The sequence below is a fragment of the Saimiri boliviensis genome, chromosome 17 (genome assembly GCF_048565385.1).
Source record: "Saimiri boliviensis isolate mSaiBol1 chromosome 17, mSaiBol1.pri, whole genome shotgun sequence".
NCBI lineage: Eukaryota > Metazoa > Chordata > Mammalia > Primates > Cebidae > Saimiri > Saimiri boliviensis.
The window spans coordinates 22,567,446-22,580,921 of NC_133465.1; the positions used below are offsets into that span (position 1 = coordinate 22,567,446).

The 13,476-nt window shown below is 41.8% G+C and overlaps 1 protein-coding gene across 2 annotated transcripts in view; it reads right to left on the bottom strand.

Moving 5' to 3' along the window:
- METTL16 (methyltransferase 16, RNA N6-adenosine) overlaps positions 1 to 13,476 on the bottom strand; it is an 84,132-nt gene that overhangs the window by 38,989 nt on the left and 31,667 nt on the right. The window contains exons 3-5 of one of the 2 annotated variants that reach the window (XM_039476858.2): positions 12,382 to 12,581; positions 6,946 to 7,080; positions 1,004 to 1,119 (exon numbers count right to left, since the gene is read on the bottom strand). In XM_039476858.2, coding sequence (XP_039332792.1) covers positions 1,004 to 1,119; positions 6,946 to 7,080; positions 12,382 to 12,581 — 451 coding nt within the window. Of the gene's footprint in view, positions 1 to 1,003; positions 1,120 to 6,945; positions 7,087 to 12,381; positions 12,582 to 13,476 lie in introns of both variants that reach the window. The other variant, XM_039476857.2, reaches the window with a different exon arrangement.

The window sequence follows — 13,476 nt, forward strand, 5'->3', positions numbered from 1 at the left end:
CAGGCTGGAGTGCAATGGCACGATCTCGGCTCACCACAACCTCCGCCTCCTGGGTTCAGGCAATTCTCCTGTCTCAGCCTCCTGAGTAGCTGGGATTACAGGCACGTGCCACCATGCCCAGCTAATTTTTTTTTTTGTATTTCCAGTAGAGACAGGGTTTCACCATGTTGACCAGGATGGTCTCGATCTCTCGACCTCGTGATCCACCCGCCTCGGCCTCCCAAAGTGCTGGGATTACAGGCTTGAGCCACCGCGCCGGCTCTTTTTGTATTTTTTGTAGAGACGGTTTTGCCATGTTGCCCAGGCTGGTTTTGAACTCCTGAGCTCAAGCTATCTGCCCGCCTCAGCTTCCCAAAGTGCTGGGATTACAAGTGTGAGCCACCATACCAGCCTCCAAATACTTTCAATGAGTGGCTGGCTGAATCCACAGAGAGCCGAATATACTTCAAACCGAAAGCACCCTGACACAGCTTTCCAAAGCCAGGCATGGTAGCATGCGCCCATGATCTCAGCTACTATGGAAGCTGAGGGGAGGGGGATTGCTTGAGTCCAGATGCTTAAGACCAGCTTGAGCAACATAGTAAGACCCCATCTCAAAAACGTTAATTAAAAAATTAATAAATTAGTTTTCTAAAGTTTCATTTGCTCTTATCTCTGCAAATAAGGCAAATTTAGATATTTTTTTAAAAGATGGAGTCTCACTCTGTCGCCCAGGCTGGAGTGCACTGGCACAATCTCAGCTCACTGCAACCTCCACCTCCCAGGTTCAAGTGATTCTCCTGCCTCAGCCTCCTGAGTAGCTGGAATTACAGGCGCACACCACCACGTCTGGCTAATTTTTTCTATCTTTAGTAGAGATAGGGTTTCACCATGTCGGCCAGGCTGGTCTCGAACTCCTGACCTTGGGATCTGCCTGCCTCGGCTTCCCAAAGTGTGGAGATTACAAGTGCAAGCCACTGTGCCTGGCCTATACTAAATTATTTTAAAGTAGAAGAAATTTTACCTTGGCTTCCAACTGATTGGCAAAAAAAGGAGGGTTGCACATGCAAAAGTCATAGATGATCTCAGATTCTTCTTTCAGAGCATCCATCAGGAGCGTCTTCTGTGGCACTTTCACCACTAGGAGAAAAAATAGGAAGTGTGAACTAATATTAATGTTGTGGTGGCTTTAAAGTATAATCGTGCACTGTATAATGCTGCTTTGGTCAACAAAGGACTGCATATATGATGGTGGTCCCATAGGATTATAAGACCACATTTTTATTGTACCTTTTCTAAGTGTGATGTGCTTAGATACACAAATACTTACCATTGTGCTAAAATTGCCTTCGGTGTTCAATATAGTAACACACTGTTCAGCTTGGAGTCTGGGAGCCACAGGCTGTTACATATAGGCCTGGGTATATAGCAGGCTATGCCATTCAGGTGTGTGTAAGTGCACACTACGATGAAATCACCTTATGATGCATTTCTCAGAATATATCTCTGCCGCTAAGCAATGCATGACTGTACGTCCTCAAACTCTTAGACATTACTCCCTTCAGGAGATGGAATTTCATTTCCCTCCCCTTGAGAACAGGCTGTGCTTTAAGGACACTCAGGTAGCTTCATGGAGAGATCCACATGGCAATGAACTAGGGTTTCCTTCCAAGAGTCATGTGAGTGAGCCATAAGTAAGCCATCTAGGAAGCAAATCTCTGTCACTCTCAGAAAACCTTCAGCTCCAGCCAACAACTTGACTGCAAATTCATGAAAGAGTCTAAACTAGAACCACGAGACTAAGCCATGCCGAAATTTATGACCCACAGAAACGATGAGATAAATGTTTATTGTTTAAAGTTGCTAGGGTCAGCTGCGATGGTTCATGCCTATAATCCCAGTGCTATGGGAGGCCAAGATGGGAGAATTGCTTGAGACCAGGAGTTCCAGATTCTCCTGGGAAACCTAGCAAGAACCTATCTCAACAAAAATTTTAAAAATAAAAAATTATCTGAGCGTGGTGGTACGAGCCTGTAGTCCCAGCCACTTGGGAGGCTAAAGTGAGAGACTGCTTGAGCCCAGGAGGCTGAGGTTGCAGTGAGCCATGATGATATCACTGCATTCTAGCCTGAGAGTAAGACCCTGTCTCTAATAAAAAATATTTAATAATAATAATAATAATGATAAGGTTCCTACAGCTGGGCATGGTGGCTCACACCTGTAATTCCAACACTTCAGAAACCCAAGGCAGGTAGATGACCTGAGATCAGGAGTTCGAGACCAGCCTGGCCAACATGGTGAAACCCTGTCTCTACTACGAGATTATAAAAATTAGCCGGATGTGGTGGTGGGCACCTGTAATCCTGGCTACTCAGGAGGCTGAGACAGGAGAATCGCTTGAACCTGGGAGACAGAGGTTGCAGGGAGCCGAGATTGCACCACTGCACTCCAGCCTGGGTGACAGAGCAAGAATCCGTCTTAAAAAATAAAAAATATAAATAAATAAACAGGCTCCTAGATTTTGGAGTAATTCGTTACACAACAATGGAGAAATAAAACAAATGCACTAATAATATTAATGTCTCTCCTTATAAAGATGCTCAATACTATGAAGAAAAGTCTTACTTCTTTCATAAAGAGATATAAAATCTCTTTAATGAAAAAAATTAACACTGCTTTATACACAGAATGGTCACAAAAATAAAAAATAACTAATCACAAGGGTATTTGACTGTTTCTAGCACAGTGCTATGTCCTTAAATCATTATTATTTGTTTCGGAGGTGGAGTCTTGCTCTGTAGACCAGGATAGAATGCAGTTGTACGATCTCATGGCAACCTCCACCTCCTGGGTTCAAGCAATTATCCTGCCTCAGCCTCCCGAGTACCTGGGATTACAGGCACCAGCCAACATGCTAACTAAGTTTTGTATTTTGAGTATAGGCGGGGTTTCACCATGTTGGTCAGGCTGGTCTCAAACTCCTGATCTCAGACAGTCTGCTTCAGCCTCTCAAAGTGCTAGGATTGTAGCCGTGAGCCACCGTGCCTGGCCTATGTACAGAAATTAAAAAGACGGTATAGTTTGATTAACAGTAGGATTTCCTTCCTTTTAAAATCTTGGTGACTAAGTTACTTCATGTATAGTCAGTTCTCATTATCTGGGCTAGTTATGTTCTACAAAGCAGCCACAAAGAGTCAGTGAGTGAATACTGAACCACTGGTTCCAGTGGAAGTACAGGGTTAGGTTCCTACAAGTCTCTGATCACATTTTCATCAAATGACAGACACACAACCTTGTTTTGTGGTGTTCCTGTTTAAAGATACTTTATCTAATATCCATGGCTGATGCATTCACACTGAACTCACAGCCAACAGCAGTACAACTTGTGTCTGAAGCAGGCTTATCTAACACCTGTTTTCTCTGTAAGGCACATCACAGCCTCTTTGCACTGAGGAACACAAGACAGCCCTTCAGCACTGTGTTTAGGGACTATTTAAACAGCAAAATCCCCAAGAAAAAGCACAAAAATGAGAGGGGAAAAAAAGGGCCAAAACATGTGGCATTAAATAGACCAAGAAAAGGATGTTCGGTTGACAGCACGGAAGCTGGAGTAAGAAAGCACAGTATCACCTTGCTGAGCCTCAGCTGGGAACATGCGCGCTGGGCAACTTCAGTTATTTGCCACGATGCACATGTCTGTGAATGACCACAAAAGTACTATGAATGCCAACTCTGGAGTTAAAAATAAGTTTTAGGTTAGGGGCAGTGGCTCAAGCCTGTAATCCCAGCACTTTGGGAGGTTGAGGCCAGAGAATTGCTCGAGCCCAGGAGTTCAAGACCAGCCTAGGCAACGTGGCAAGACCTCACCTCCACAAAAAATACAAAAATTAGCCAGGCGTAGAGGTGCACACCAGCACCTTCAGCTACTCAGAAGGCTGGGGTTGGATGATTACCTGAACACAGAAGGCTGAGGCTGCCAAGAGCCACTACACTCCAGCCTGGGCGACAGTGAGACCCTGTCTCTAAAAATAAATAAGTAAATACATTCATACATACAAACATACATACATACATTTTAGCTACTGATAACAGATTCTAAAGTTTATTTGGAGAGACAAAAGACTCAGGATAGCCAACACAATACTGAAAGAGAAGAGGCAAGTTGAAAGACTGACATTACTCAATTCTGAGACTTACTACAAAGCTACTGTAATCAAAACAGTATGTTTTTAGTGAATGAATATATCAATGGAACAGAATTGATAGAGTCTTTTCAAGAACTGATACTATGACATCACTTAGACATCCACATGCAAAAAAAGGAATATAGACACAGACCTTATATCCTTCACAAAATCTAACTCAAAGCGGATCACAGACCTAAATGCAAATGCAAGACTATAAAACTCCTAGAAAGTAACATAGAGTCTTGCTCTGTTTCCCAGGCTGGAGTGCAGTAGCGCGATCTCAGCTCACTGCAAACTCTGCCTCCCAGGTTCAAGCGATTCTTGTGCCTCAGCTTCCTGTATCACTGGGATTACATGCATGCGCCACCAAGCTGGCTAATTTTTGTATTTTTAGTAGAGATGGGGTTTCGTCATGTTGGCCAGGCTGGTCTCAAACTCCTGACCTCAAGGATCTGCCTGCCTCAGCCTCCCAGCATGCTGGGATTACAGCACTTTTTGGATACAATACCAAAGGTATTATATAAGATTATTTAAAAGGACTCAATAAGCTGGACTTGGTGGGCACAGTGGCTTATGTCTATCATTCCAACACTCTGGGAGGTCCAGACAAGACAATCGCTTGAGGACAGGAGTTTGAGACCAGCCTGGGCAACAAAGCAAGACTCTATATCTATTTTTTAAAAATTAGCTGGGCATAGTGTTGTACGCCTATAGAACCAGCTATTCAGGAGGCTGAGGTGGAAAGATCACTTGAACCCTCATATAAATACACACACACACACACACACACACACACACACATATATATTTAATGTTAATAAGACCAGCTTTTTTTCCATACATATATATTCTTACTAAAATTAATTTTTTTACTTTTTAGGCTATCTTTTTTTTTTTTGAGACGGAGTTTCACTCGTTACCCAGGCTGGAGTGCAATGGCGCGATCTCGGCTCACTGCAACCTCCGCCTCCTGGGTTCAGGCAATTCTCCTGCCTTAGCCTCCTGCGTAGCTGGGATTACAGGCACGCGCCACGATGCCCATCTAATTTTTTTGTATTTTTAGTAGAGACGGGGTTTCACCATGTTGACCAGGATGGTCTCGATCTCTTGACCTCGTGATCCACCCGCCTCAGCCTCCCAAAGTGCTGGGATTACAGGCTTGAGCCACCACACCCGGCCCATTTTTTTAAAAAAGGAAAAAATTTAATTTTTGCTCTACTAAAGATACCGTCAAGAGAATGAACAGACAAGTCACAGACTGCAATAAAATATTTGCAATACATAGCTGATAAAGGACAGTTACTCAAAAAAGACAAGAACTCTTAAAACAACCATGAGAAAATGAACATGATTGAAAAATGGGCAAAAGGCCTGAACAGACACCTCAACAAAAAAGATACACAGATGGTAAACAAGCACATGAAAAGATGCTCCACATCAATGTCAGGAAAATACAAATTAATGAAATACCACTACACGCCTATGAGAATGGCCAAAATCCAGAACACCGACGACACCCTGTCCTGCCAAGGATGTGGGCAACAGGAACTCTTAGCCATTGCTGGCAGGAGCATAAAACAGTTCTTTGGAAGACAGTTTGGTGGTTTCTTACAAAAGTAAAGATACTGTTACTATACCATGCAGCAAGCACACTCCCTGGTATTTACCTAAAGGAGTTGAAAACTTACATGCACAGAAAAAGCTACATGCAGAAGTTTCTCACAACTTTATTTGTAGTTGTCAAAACTTGGACTCAATCAAGATATCCTTCAATAGGTGAATGGGGAAATTCTGGTATACCCAGATAATGGAATATTAAAATGAAATGGGCTAAAAATAAATGAGCTTTCTGCAATTATAGAGGCAGTCAAAAAAAATTAAATTAAAATAATTTTTTTAAAAGCTATCCAACTATAAAAAGACATTAGGAAACTTAAAAATAAATGTCACTAAGTAGAAGAGGCCAATCTGAAAAGTCTACATACTGTATGACTCCAATTATATGACACTCTGAACAATGTAAAACTATGGAGAGAGTCCGAAGGTCAGTAGTTTCCTGGGGTTGAGGGCAGTGAGAGAGGAACAGTTGAAGCCCAGAAGGTGGGAGGGCAGTGAAATGATCCTGTGTCTGTGAAACAACCTTGTGTATACCGTACTGGGAGATACATGCCAGTTTCATTTGTCCAAAACTATAGAATGTACAACACCAAGAGGAAACCGTAATGTAAACTCTGAACTGTGGGTGAGAATGATGTGTCAGTGCAAGCGCGTCACCTGTAACAAATATCCCACTCTGGGGGAACGTTGATAATGGAGAAGGCTCTGCATGTGCGGAGGCGGGCACATACAGGAAATCTCCGAACCTCCACTCCATTTTGCTATGAACCTAAAATGTCCTAAAAAATAAACTCTAAAGTATACAAACACACAAACAAACAAAAAAACACCACTTAAAGTCTCTGGAAATGATTCTAAGGCAAATAAAGCAACATTTATTCAAGAAAATCTACTAAAATAAATGAATGCATAACTAAATAAATTTCGGCAAGTAGGCAAATTCACAAATATAGAATCCACAAATAATAAGAATCAACTGTAGTTACTACTTTCTTTCTGAGTTAATTCTCACATCAAAACAGTAAACCCAATGACAAAGTACTAGATTTTAAAAAATTACCAAAGTCTGCATATTAAAGAAAAATGTAATGAAATATGTTAAATTAAAAAGGCAGGTGAAAGAAAATACAAAGTTTGGAGGTATTCATTCTGTGGCACTAACCTTTTATGAGATCAGATAAGTTATTCTGTTCCACATTTTTCTTTGCATAGTTGAAACACATATCATCCACTTCTGTTGCAAGGAAATACCAGCCATTCAAGGTTGCTCCAAGTAACGGGTAGATGCAGGAGGCCCCTGTACCTAGCGAAATGAAAATTCAAAACACATTCTACACACCGGAGGGAAAGGTCAGAATAATCATGAAAACACAATTCTTCTTGGAGTTCTGTTTGGAGACAGGGTCTCACTCTGTCACCCAGGCTGCAGTGCAGTGGTGTGAGCACAGCTCACTGCAGCCTCAACTTTCTGGGCTCAGGTGATTCTCCCACCTCAGCCTCCCGTGTACCGGGAACCACAGGTGCATGCCACCATGCCTGGCTAATTTTTGTATTTTTTGGTAGAGAAATCAGAAGGTGGTATCCAATTTCATACATATTACAGCTACTGGTTCCCCAGTCATTTCGTGTATGTCAGTCTTACCTCCTAATTAGATTCAAACTTCCTAAAGGATGGAAACCTTGCTCCTTTGTGTGTTGTATAAAAAATAAAGTACACATAAGCAGAGGTCAAGGAATACATGACTAATTAACCTAAAATGCCCAAACCTCAGTTGATTTACTTTATAAAAAGTCTTCATTTAAAATCTCATACAAAACTCAATTTTCGTAAAAGAAATCCGTGCTATTTGCTAAAATGCCTTAGTAATAACTTAAAACAGATCAATATACATTCCATTCTCCAAAAGCAGGAAAAAATAGGTAGAGTATAAAATTTTTAGTATATTAAACTGCTGAATTCCCCAAATGTCTGTAAGTTGTCAGTTGAAAGAAACAAGGGAAAAAAAAACAAAAAACAAAAAAACCACAGCCCTAAAGAACTCATTTGTTATATGTGGAGACACGGAAAAATATTTGATTTGGAGCCAAGACATCTGAGTCATTGGCTAGCCCCATCACAGTTTCAGGGGAGGCATTCAAGAGGCAAACATTCTAGGCAAAAGAAAAAAAAACACTCTTTGACCACTATGGTTTGGTACTAAGCTATGTAGAACCCCTAGCCCTAGACTATATACTAACCATGAATATTACTTTTACAGACCGGACATGGTGGCTCACACCTATAATCCCAGCACTTTGGAAAACCAAGGCAGGTGGACCACCTGAGGTCAGGAGTTCGAGACCTACCTGGCCAACATGGTGAAACCCCGTCTCTACTAAAAACACAAAAATTAGCTGGGCATAGTGGTAGGTTACATCTGTAATCCCAGCTACTCAGGAGGCTGAGGCAGGAGAATCGCTTGAACCCAGGAGGCAGAGGTTGCAGTGAGCCGAGATCATATCACTGCACTCCAGCCTGGGTGACAGAGCAAGTCTGTCTGTCTCTCTTCTGTCTCTCTGTCTGTCTCTCTCTCTTTCTCTCTCTCTCTTTCTCTTTCAATATTGACTATTTATCTTGGCCAATTAGATCCTAAAATGTATATTTAAGAGAAGAAAAGCCAGTGTTTCTCCCAAAGGCCTAAAGTAGTCAGCCTCTACCAGCTACTCTAGGCCTGCTCTCATCTGTAATATCCCAGTTCTGGTCTAACCTCGTAAGGATCTGGCAGGAAGAAGCAGAGGCTAGATATTCCTAACCCAGAGGAAATCCAGGCTCATCATCTGGCTTCCTCATCAGGCATCCTGAACAGGCCAGAAAAGACGACGGTCCAACACTGAAGCTCTTCGATGGTCAGTGAATGCTGCGTTGCCTACCACGTCTGCCTTAGAGTATCCTGGCCCCAAAGCTACTGGACAAGCACGGGACTTGGACTGTTGTTGGGTAGTGAGCGAAGGGGTGGAAAAGGATACTCAAGGTCCTCTCAGAAACCACAATTATTCAGCTCCTGCCAGCCAATCTAGTAAGTCAGATACACACGTAAGGAAATTTCAGTTGTACTTTCAACTCTGTAGAAAAAAAATTGACGAGATCCTTGACTTTTACACAACTGCCTCTCTCTTCCAACTTCAATTTCATTTAAAAGATAAAAAAGTTAAAAAGTAAAATAAAAAAAAGATCAAAAAGTACACTTACCTCCAGGGTAATAGATAAAAGATCTGTCACAGCCATAAAAAGTTTCTTAATTCTCAAGACCCAAAGACTTGCACTCTAATAGAATGCAAAAGACTCTTTACTGTCCTTTATAGGACAGAACAAAATCCCCTCAGAAAGCCAAATGACATTTTTAAATGGGTAATAATCTTTGTAATGATAAATAAAAATGGAAAGTACGTAATCTTAGAACTAGAGCAAACTGATGGGAGTCTGGGGGAAGAATTTATATAAAGCCCTAATTAGAATGGATGTGATTGCAGTTAGGTAGTGCCCCTTGTGAAGAATTAAAATCCATTAACCTCCTCTATCCCCAAGTGCTATTTTAGAGGGTTTGGGGCATAATTAAAATCAAATTAGTACCAAACAGGCTGTGAAGCTTTTTAAGCAGACTCGCTGAGAAGCTCTTCTCCAGACAAGGTGAGAGATGATGACAGGTTAGGGCGGCAGCGGGGATGGAGAGACGCAGACGACTTCAGAAGCACCTCAGAGAGACAGTCAACAGGAAACAGTGACAGACATTTTTTAGTGAGTGTGGAGAAGCAAGTATCAAGGATCACAAGGTGGGCAATGGTAGACTCACTGAAATAAGTAACAGAGAACCAGGATTAGGGAAATAGAGTGTGAGTTTGGTCTTGGACACAGCAAGTTTCAGCAAGTCTCATCTCATAGCAAGTCTGAGATGTTTTTCAGACATCCAAGTTTCTCAAATATGTGAGATCAGAGGTCAAGAAAAGTAATCTGAGTTGGAGGAACATATAAATATGTGGCTTATTTGCAGTGAGGTAGGAAATCGCCATAGAAGTGAATGCAGTCGCCCAGGGTAGGGTGCTGAGTGAGAAAGGAGCTAAAGGCTGAGCCGTATGTAAAGAACACCAATATCCAGTGGTCAGATACAGGATGGTATGCCAGGAAACAAGCGGAGGAGTCTGGTGTCATGGAAGCAAATGAAGGAAAGTGAACAAAAGATAAAGGAGGGATCAATAAATGCTGCTGAAAAGATCATGTGGGATGAGGACTGAAAATGCATGCAAATAGCAAAGTTAAACATTTACTACTATCTAGAAATTGGAACAGTTATTAATTCTACTAAGTTAGAAATAGAGGCTGGGCACGGTGGCTCACATCTGTAATCCCAGCACTTTGGGAAGTCAGGAGTTTGAGACCAGCCTGATCAATGTGGTAAAATCCCATCTCTACTAAAAATATAAAAATTAGCTGGGCGTGGTGGCAGGTGCCTGTAATCCCAGCTACTGGGAGGCTGAGGCAGGAGAATCGCTTGAACCCAGGAGGCAGAGGTTGCAGTGAGCCAAGATGGCACCACTGCACTCCAGCCTGAGTGACAAGAGCCAGACTACATCTCAAAAACAAAACAAAGCAAAACAAAGAAAAGAAGAGAAAAGAAATAGTGACAGAGCTGCTAATTCAAATTTTCCTAAAATGGACTATTAAATGAAAACTTCAGCTATAACAAATGCGCATGGATAGTTATAAAACATGCCCTGGCTTCATTTCTGCCTGTCTCCACTTACTCTCCCAAATGAATGAAACTGGACAGTCTTTATTGTAAAAGTTACATTAAAAGAACATCTTTCTTTATTTATTTTGAGACAGGGTCTCTCTATCACCCAGGCTGGAGTTCTCAAATTTTTGTTTGATGATTTATTCTTCCAGAAAACCTTTAGAATTATATTGCAAAGTCCTCAAGAAATTCCACTGAGGTTTTTGGCTGGGTGTGGTAGCTCACACCTGTGATCCCAGAACTTTGGGAGGCCAAGGCAGGTGGATCACCTAAGGTCGTTAGTTTGAGACCAGCCCCGCTAACATGGTGAAACCCCATTTCTATTAAAAATACAAGAATATTAGCCAGGCGCAGTGGTGGGCGCCTATAATACCAGTTACTTGGGAAGATGAGGCAGGAGAATCACCTGAACCTGGGAGGCAGAGGTTGCAGTGAGCCAAAACTGCGCCATTGCACTCTAGCATGGGCAACAAGAGCAAAATCCAGAGTAAAAATAATGCCCAACAGACACAGACATCAATGTGGTAATCTGAAAAGCTAAGTAGGACCAGGTGTAGTGGCTCATGCCTGTAATCCCAGCACTTTGGGAAGGTGAGGCAGGTGGACTGCTTGAGCCCAGGAGTTAAAGACCAGGCTGGACAACAGAGCAAGACCCCATTTCAAAATAAAAAATATGTATTTTCAAAAATTAAGATTAGAAAAAAAAAAAAAAGAGGGCCGGGCGCGGTGGCTCAAGCCTGTAATCCCAGCACTTTGGGAGGCCGAGGCGGCTGGATCACGAGGTCAAGAGATCGAGAGCATCCCGGTCAACATGGTGAAACCTCGTCTCTACTAAAAATACAAAAAATTAGCTGGGCATGGTGGCACGTGCCTGTAAACCCAGTTACTCAGGAGGCTGAGGCAGGAGAATTGCCTGAACCCAGGAGGCAGAGGTTGCGGTAAGCCAAGATTGTGCCATTGCACTCCAGCCTGGGTAACAAGAGCGAAACTCTGTCTCAGATAAAAAAAAAAAAAAAAAAAAGTGAGGGCCGGGCGCGGTGGCTCACGCCTATAATCCCAGCACTTTGGGAGGCCGAGACGGGCGGATCACAAGGTCAAGAGATCGAGACCATCCAGGTCAACATGGTGAAACCCCATCTCTACTAAAAATACAAAAAATTAGCTGGGCATGGTGGCGCGTGCCTGTAATCCCAGCTACTAAGGAGGCTGAGGCGGGAGAATTGCCTGAACCCAGTAGGCGGAGATTGCAGTGAGCCAGGATCACGCCATTGCACTCCAGCCTGGGTAACAAGAGCAAAACGCCGTCTCAAAAAAAAAGAAAAAAGAAAAAAGAAAGAAAGAAAGAAAATGAAAAGCTAAGCAGGCAAGAGCCTCACTTTGGTTTTGTACTTCCCTTAACCTCCTGCTCCCTGTTTGGACAATCCCTTCTCAAGAGAAATCAATGAGAGAAAAGGCCAGGTGGAGTAAGTAAGAACAGTAATACAGGTGGAGGATCCCTAATCCAAAATGCTTGAAATGAGAGGTGTTTTGGATTTCAGTTTCTTTTTGTCAGATTTTGAAATATTTGCATTACATTTACTGGTTGAACATCCCTAACCCCAAAATCTGCAAAGCTCCAATACGCATTGCCTCTGAGCAGCAAATCCACGTTCAAAAGGTTTCAGATTCTGAAGCATTTTGGATTTTCACATTAAGGATGCTCAACCTGTACCTGCAGCCAGTTTCTCTTACACAACAACAAATACCCAGTAAAAAAGTTTACAAAGAACTTGATCATGCAAAACTTATGAAACCTGTGTTTAGTCAAAAACGAATTTAAGACCATATACCTATGTCAATTCCTCTTCGGAGAGAACTTTTGTCAGAGTCCTGGTGACCAATCAGATCTTCTACCCAGTGAATATAGTTGAGTCTCAAGGGAACTGTGGGAATTAGTCTCTCCAATGGAATATCAATAGAAAGTCCAAAATCTTCCCTTAGGAGAGTACAAGTCAGAGCTCGGACTGCTTCAGGGTCTTTAAAATTAAGGCTGAGGAGTAGAGAAAAAGAAATAAAACTGATAGTAAGATTCACTATGTTTTACAAGCTCTATGGCAAACAGGCAATACCAAATGCCCATCTGAATTTCCTAGAGAGATCACACATAAATAGTTATGCAGAGCATGCATCCCAGTGGCATATATACGTGAGTGTTTAACACAGTCACAGCATATGAAAAGCAGTACAATCCTCCACCAAAACCACTGCATATCCACATATGGAGCATAGAAATTATGAATGACTCGGTTCCAATTCTTCTCTCCTTGTCTCCGTATTATGTGACTTTGGACAAGTTATTTACCTCTAGGAGACTGTTTCCTTGGCTGTAAAATAAGGATAACAGTACCAATATCACAATGCTATTGAGAGATAACCTGAAAAGTACCTAGCATAATGTCTGGTGCACAGTAACTGTTTTACAAATGCTAGCTATTTTTACTGTTACCATTGACATCATTTGACATTAGCATTCCTTGAAAATCATACTTAAAAGTGGAAAGAAAGCAGTATAAAAATGTTTAATAATGAACACAGGAGAAGATAAATGTGACATCAAATTTTAAATGTAACTATTTCTTAAAGCTTTATGAAATACAATGTACATACTATAAAATTCGCCTGTAAGCATGCAACTGAATAACTGTTAGTATATTAACAGAGTTGTGCAACCATTACCACAACACACTTTTAGAACACTCCTATCACCCCAAAAAGGAGAACTCATGACCATTTGCAAGTTTTCCTTCATTTCCAACTTTAGCCCGAGGCAACCATTGACGTACTTTCTGTCTTTGTAGATTTGCCTTTCCTAGACATTTCAACTAAGTAAAATCATGACAAGGTCTTTTGGTCACTCAAGATAAGTTTGTGAGGTTCATCCATTT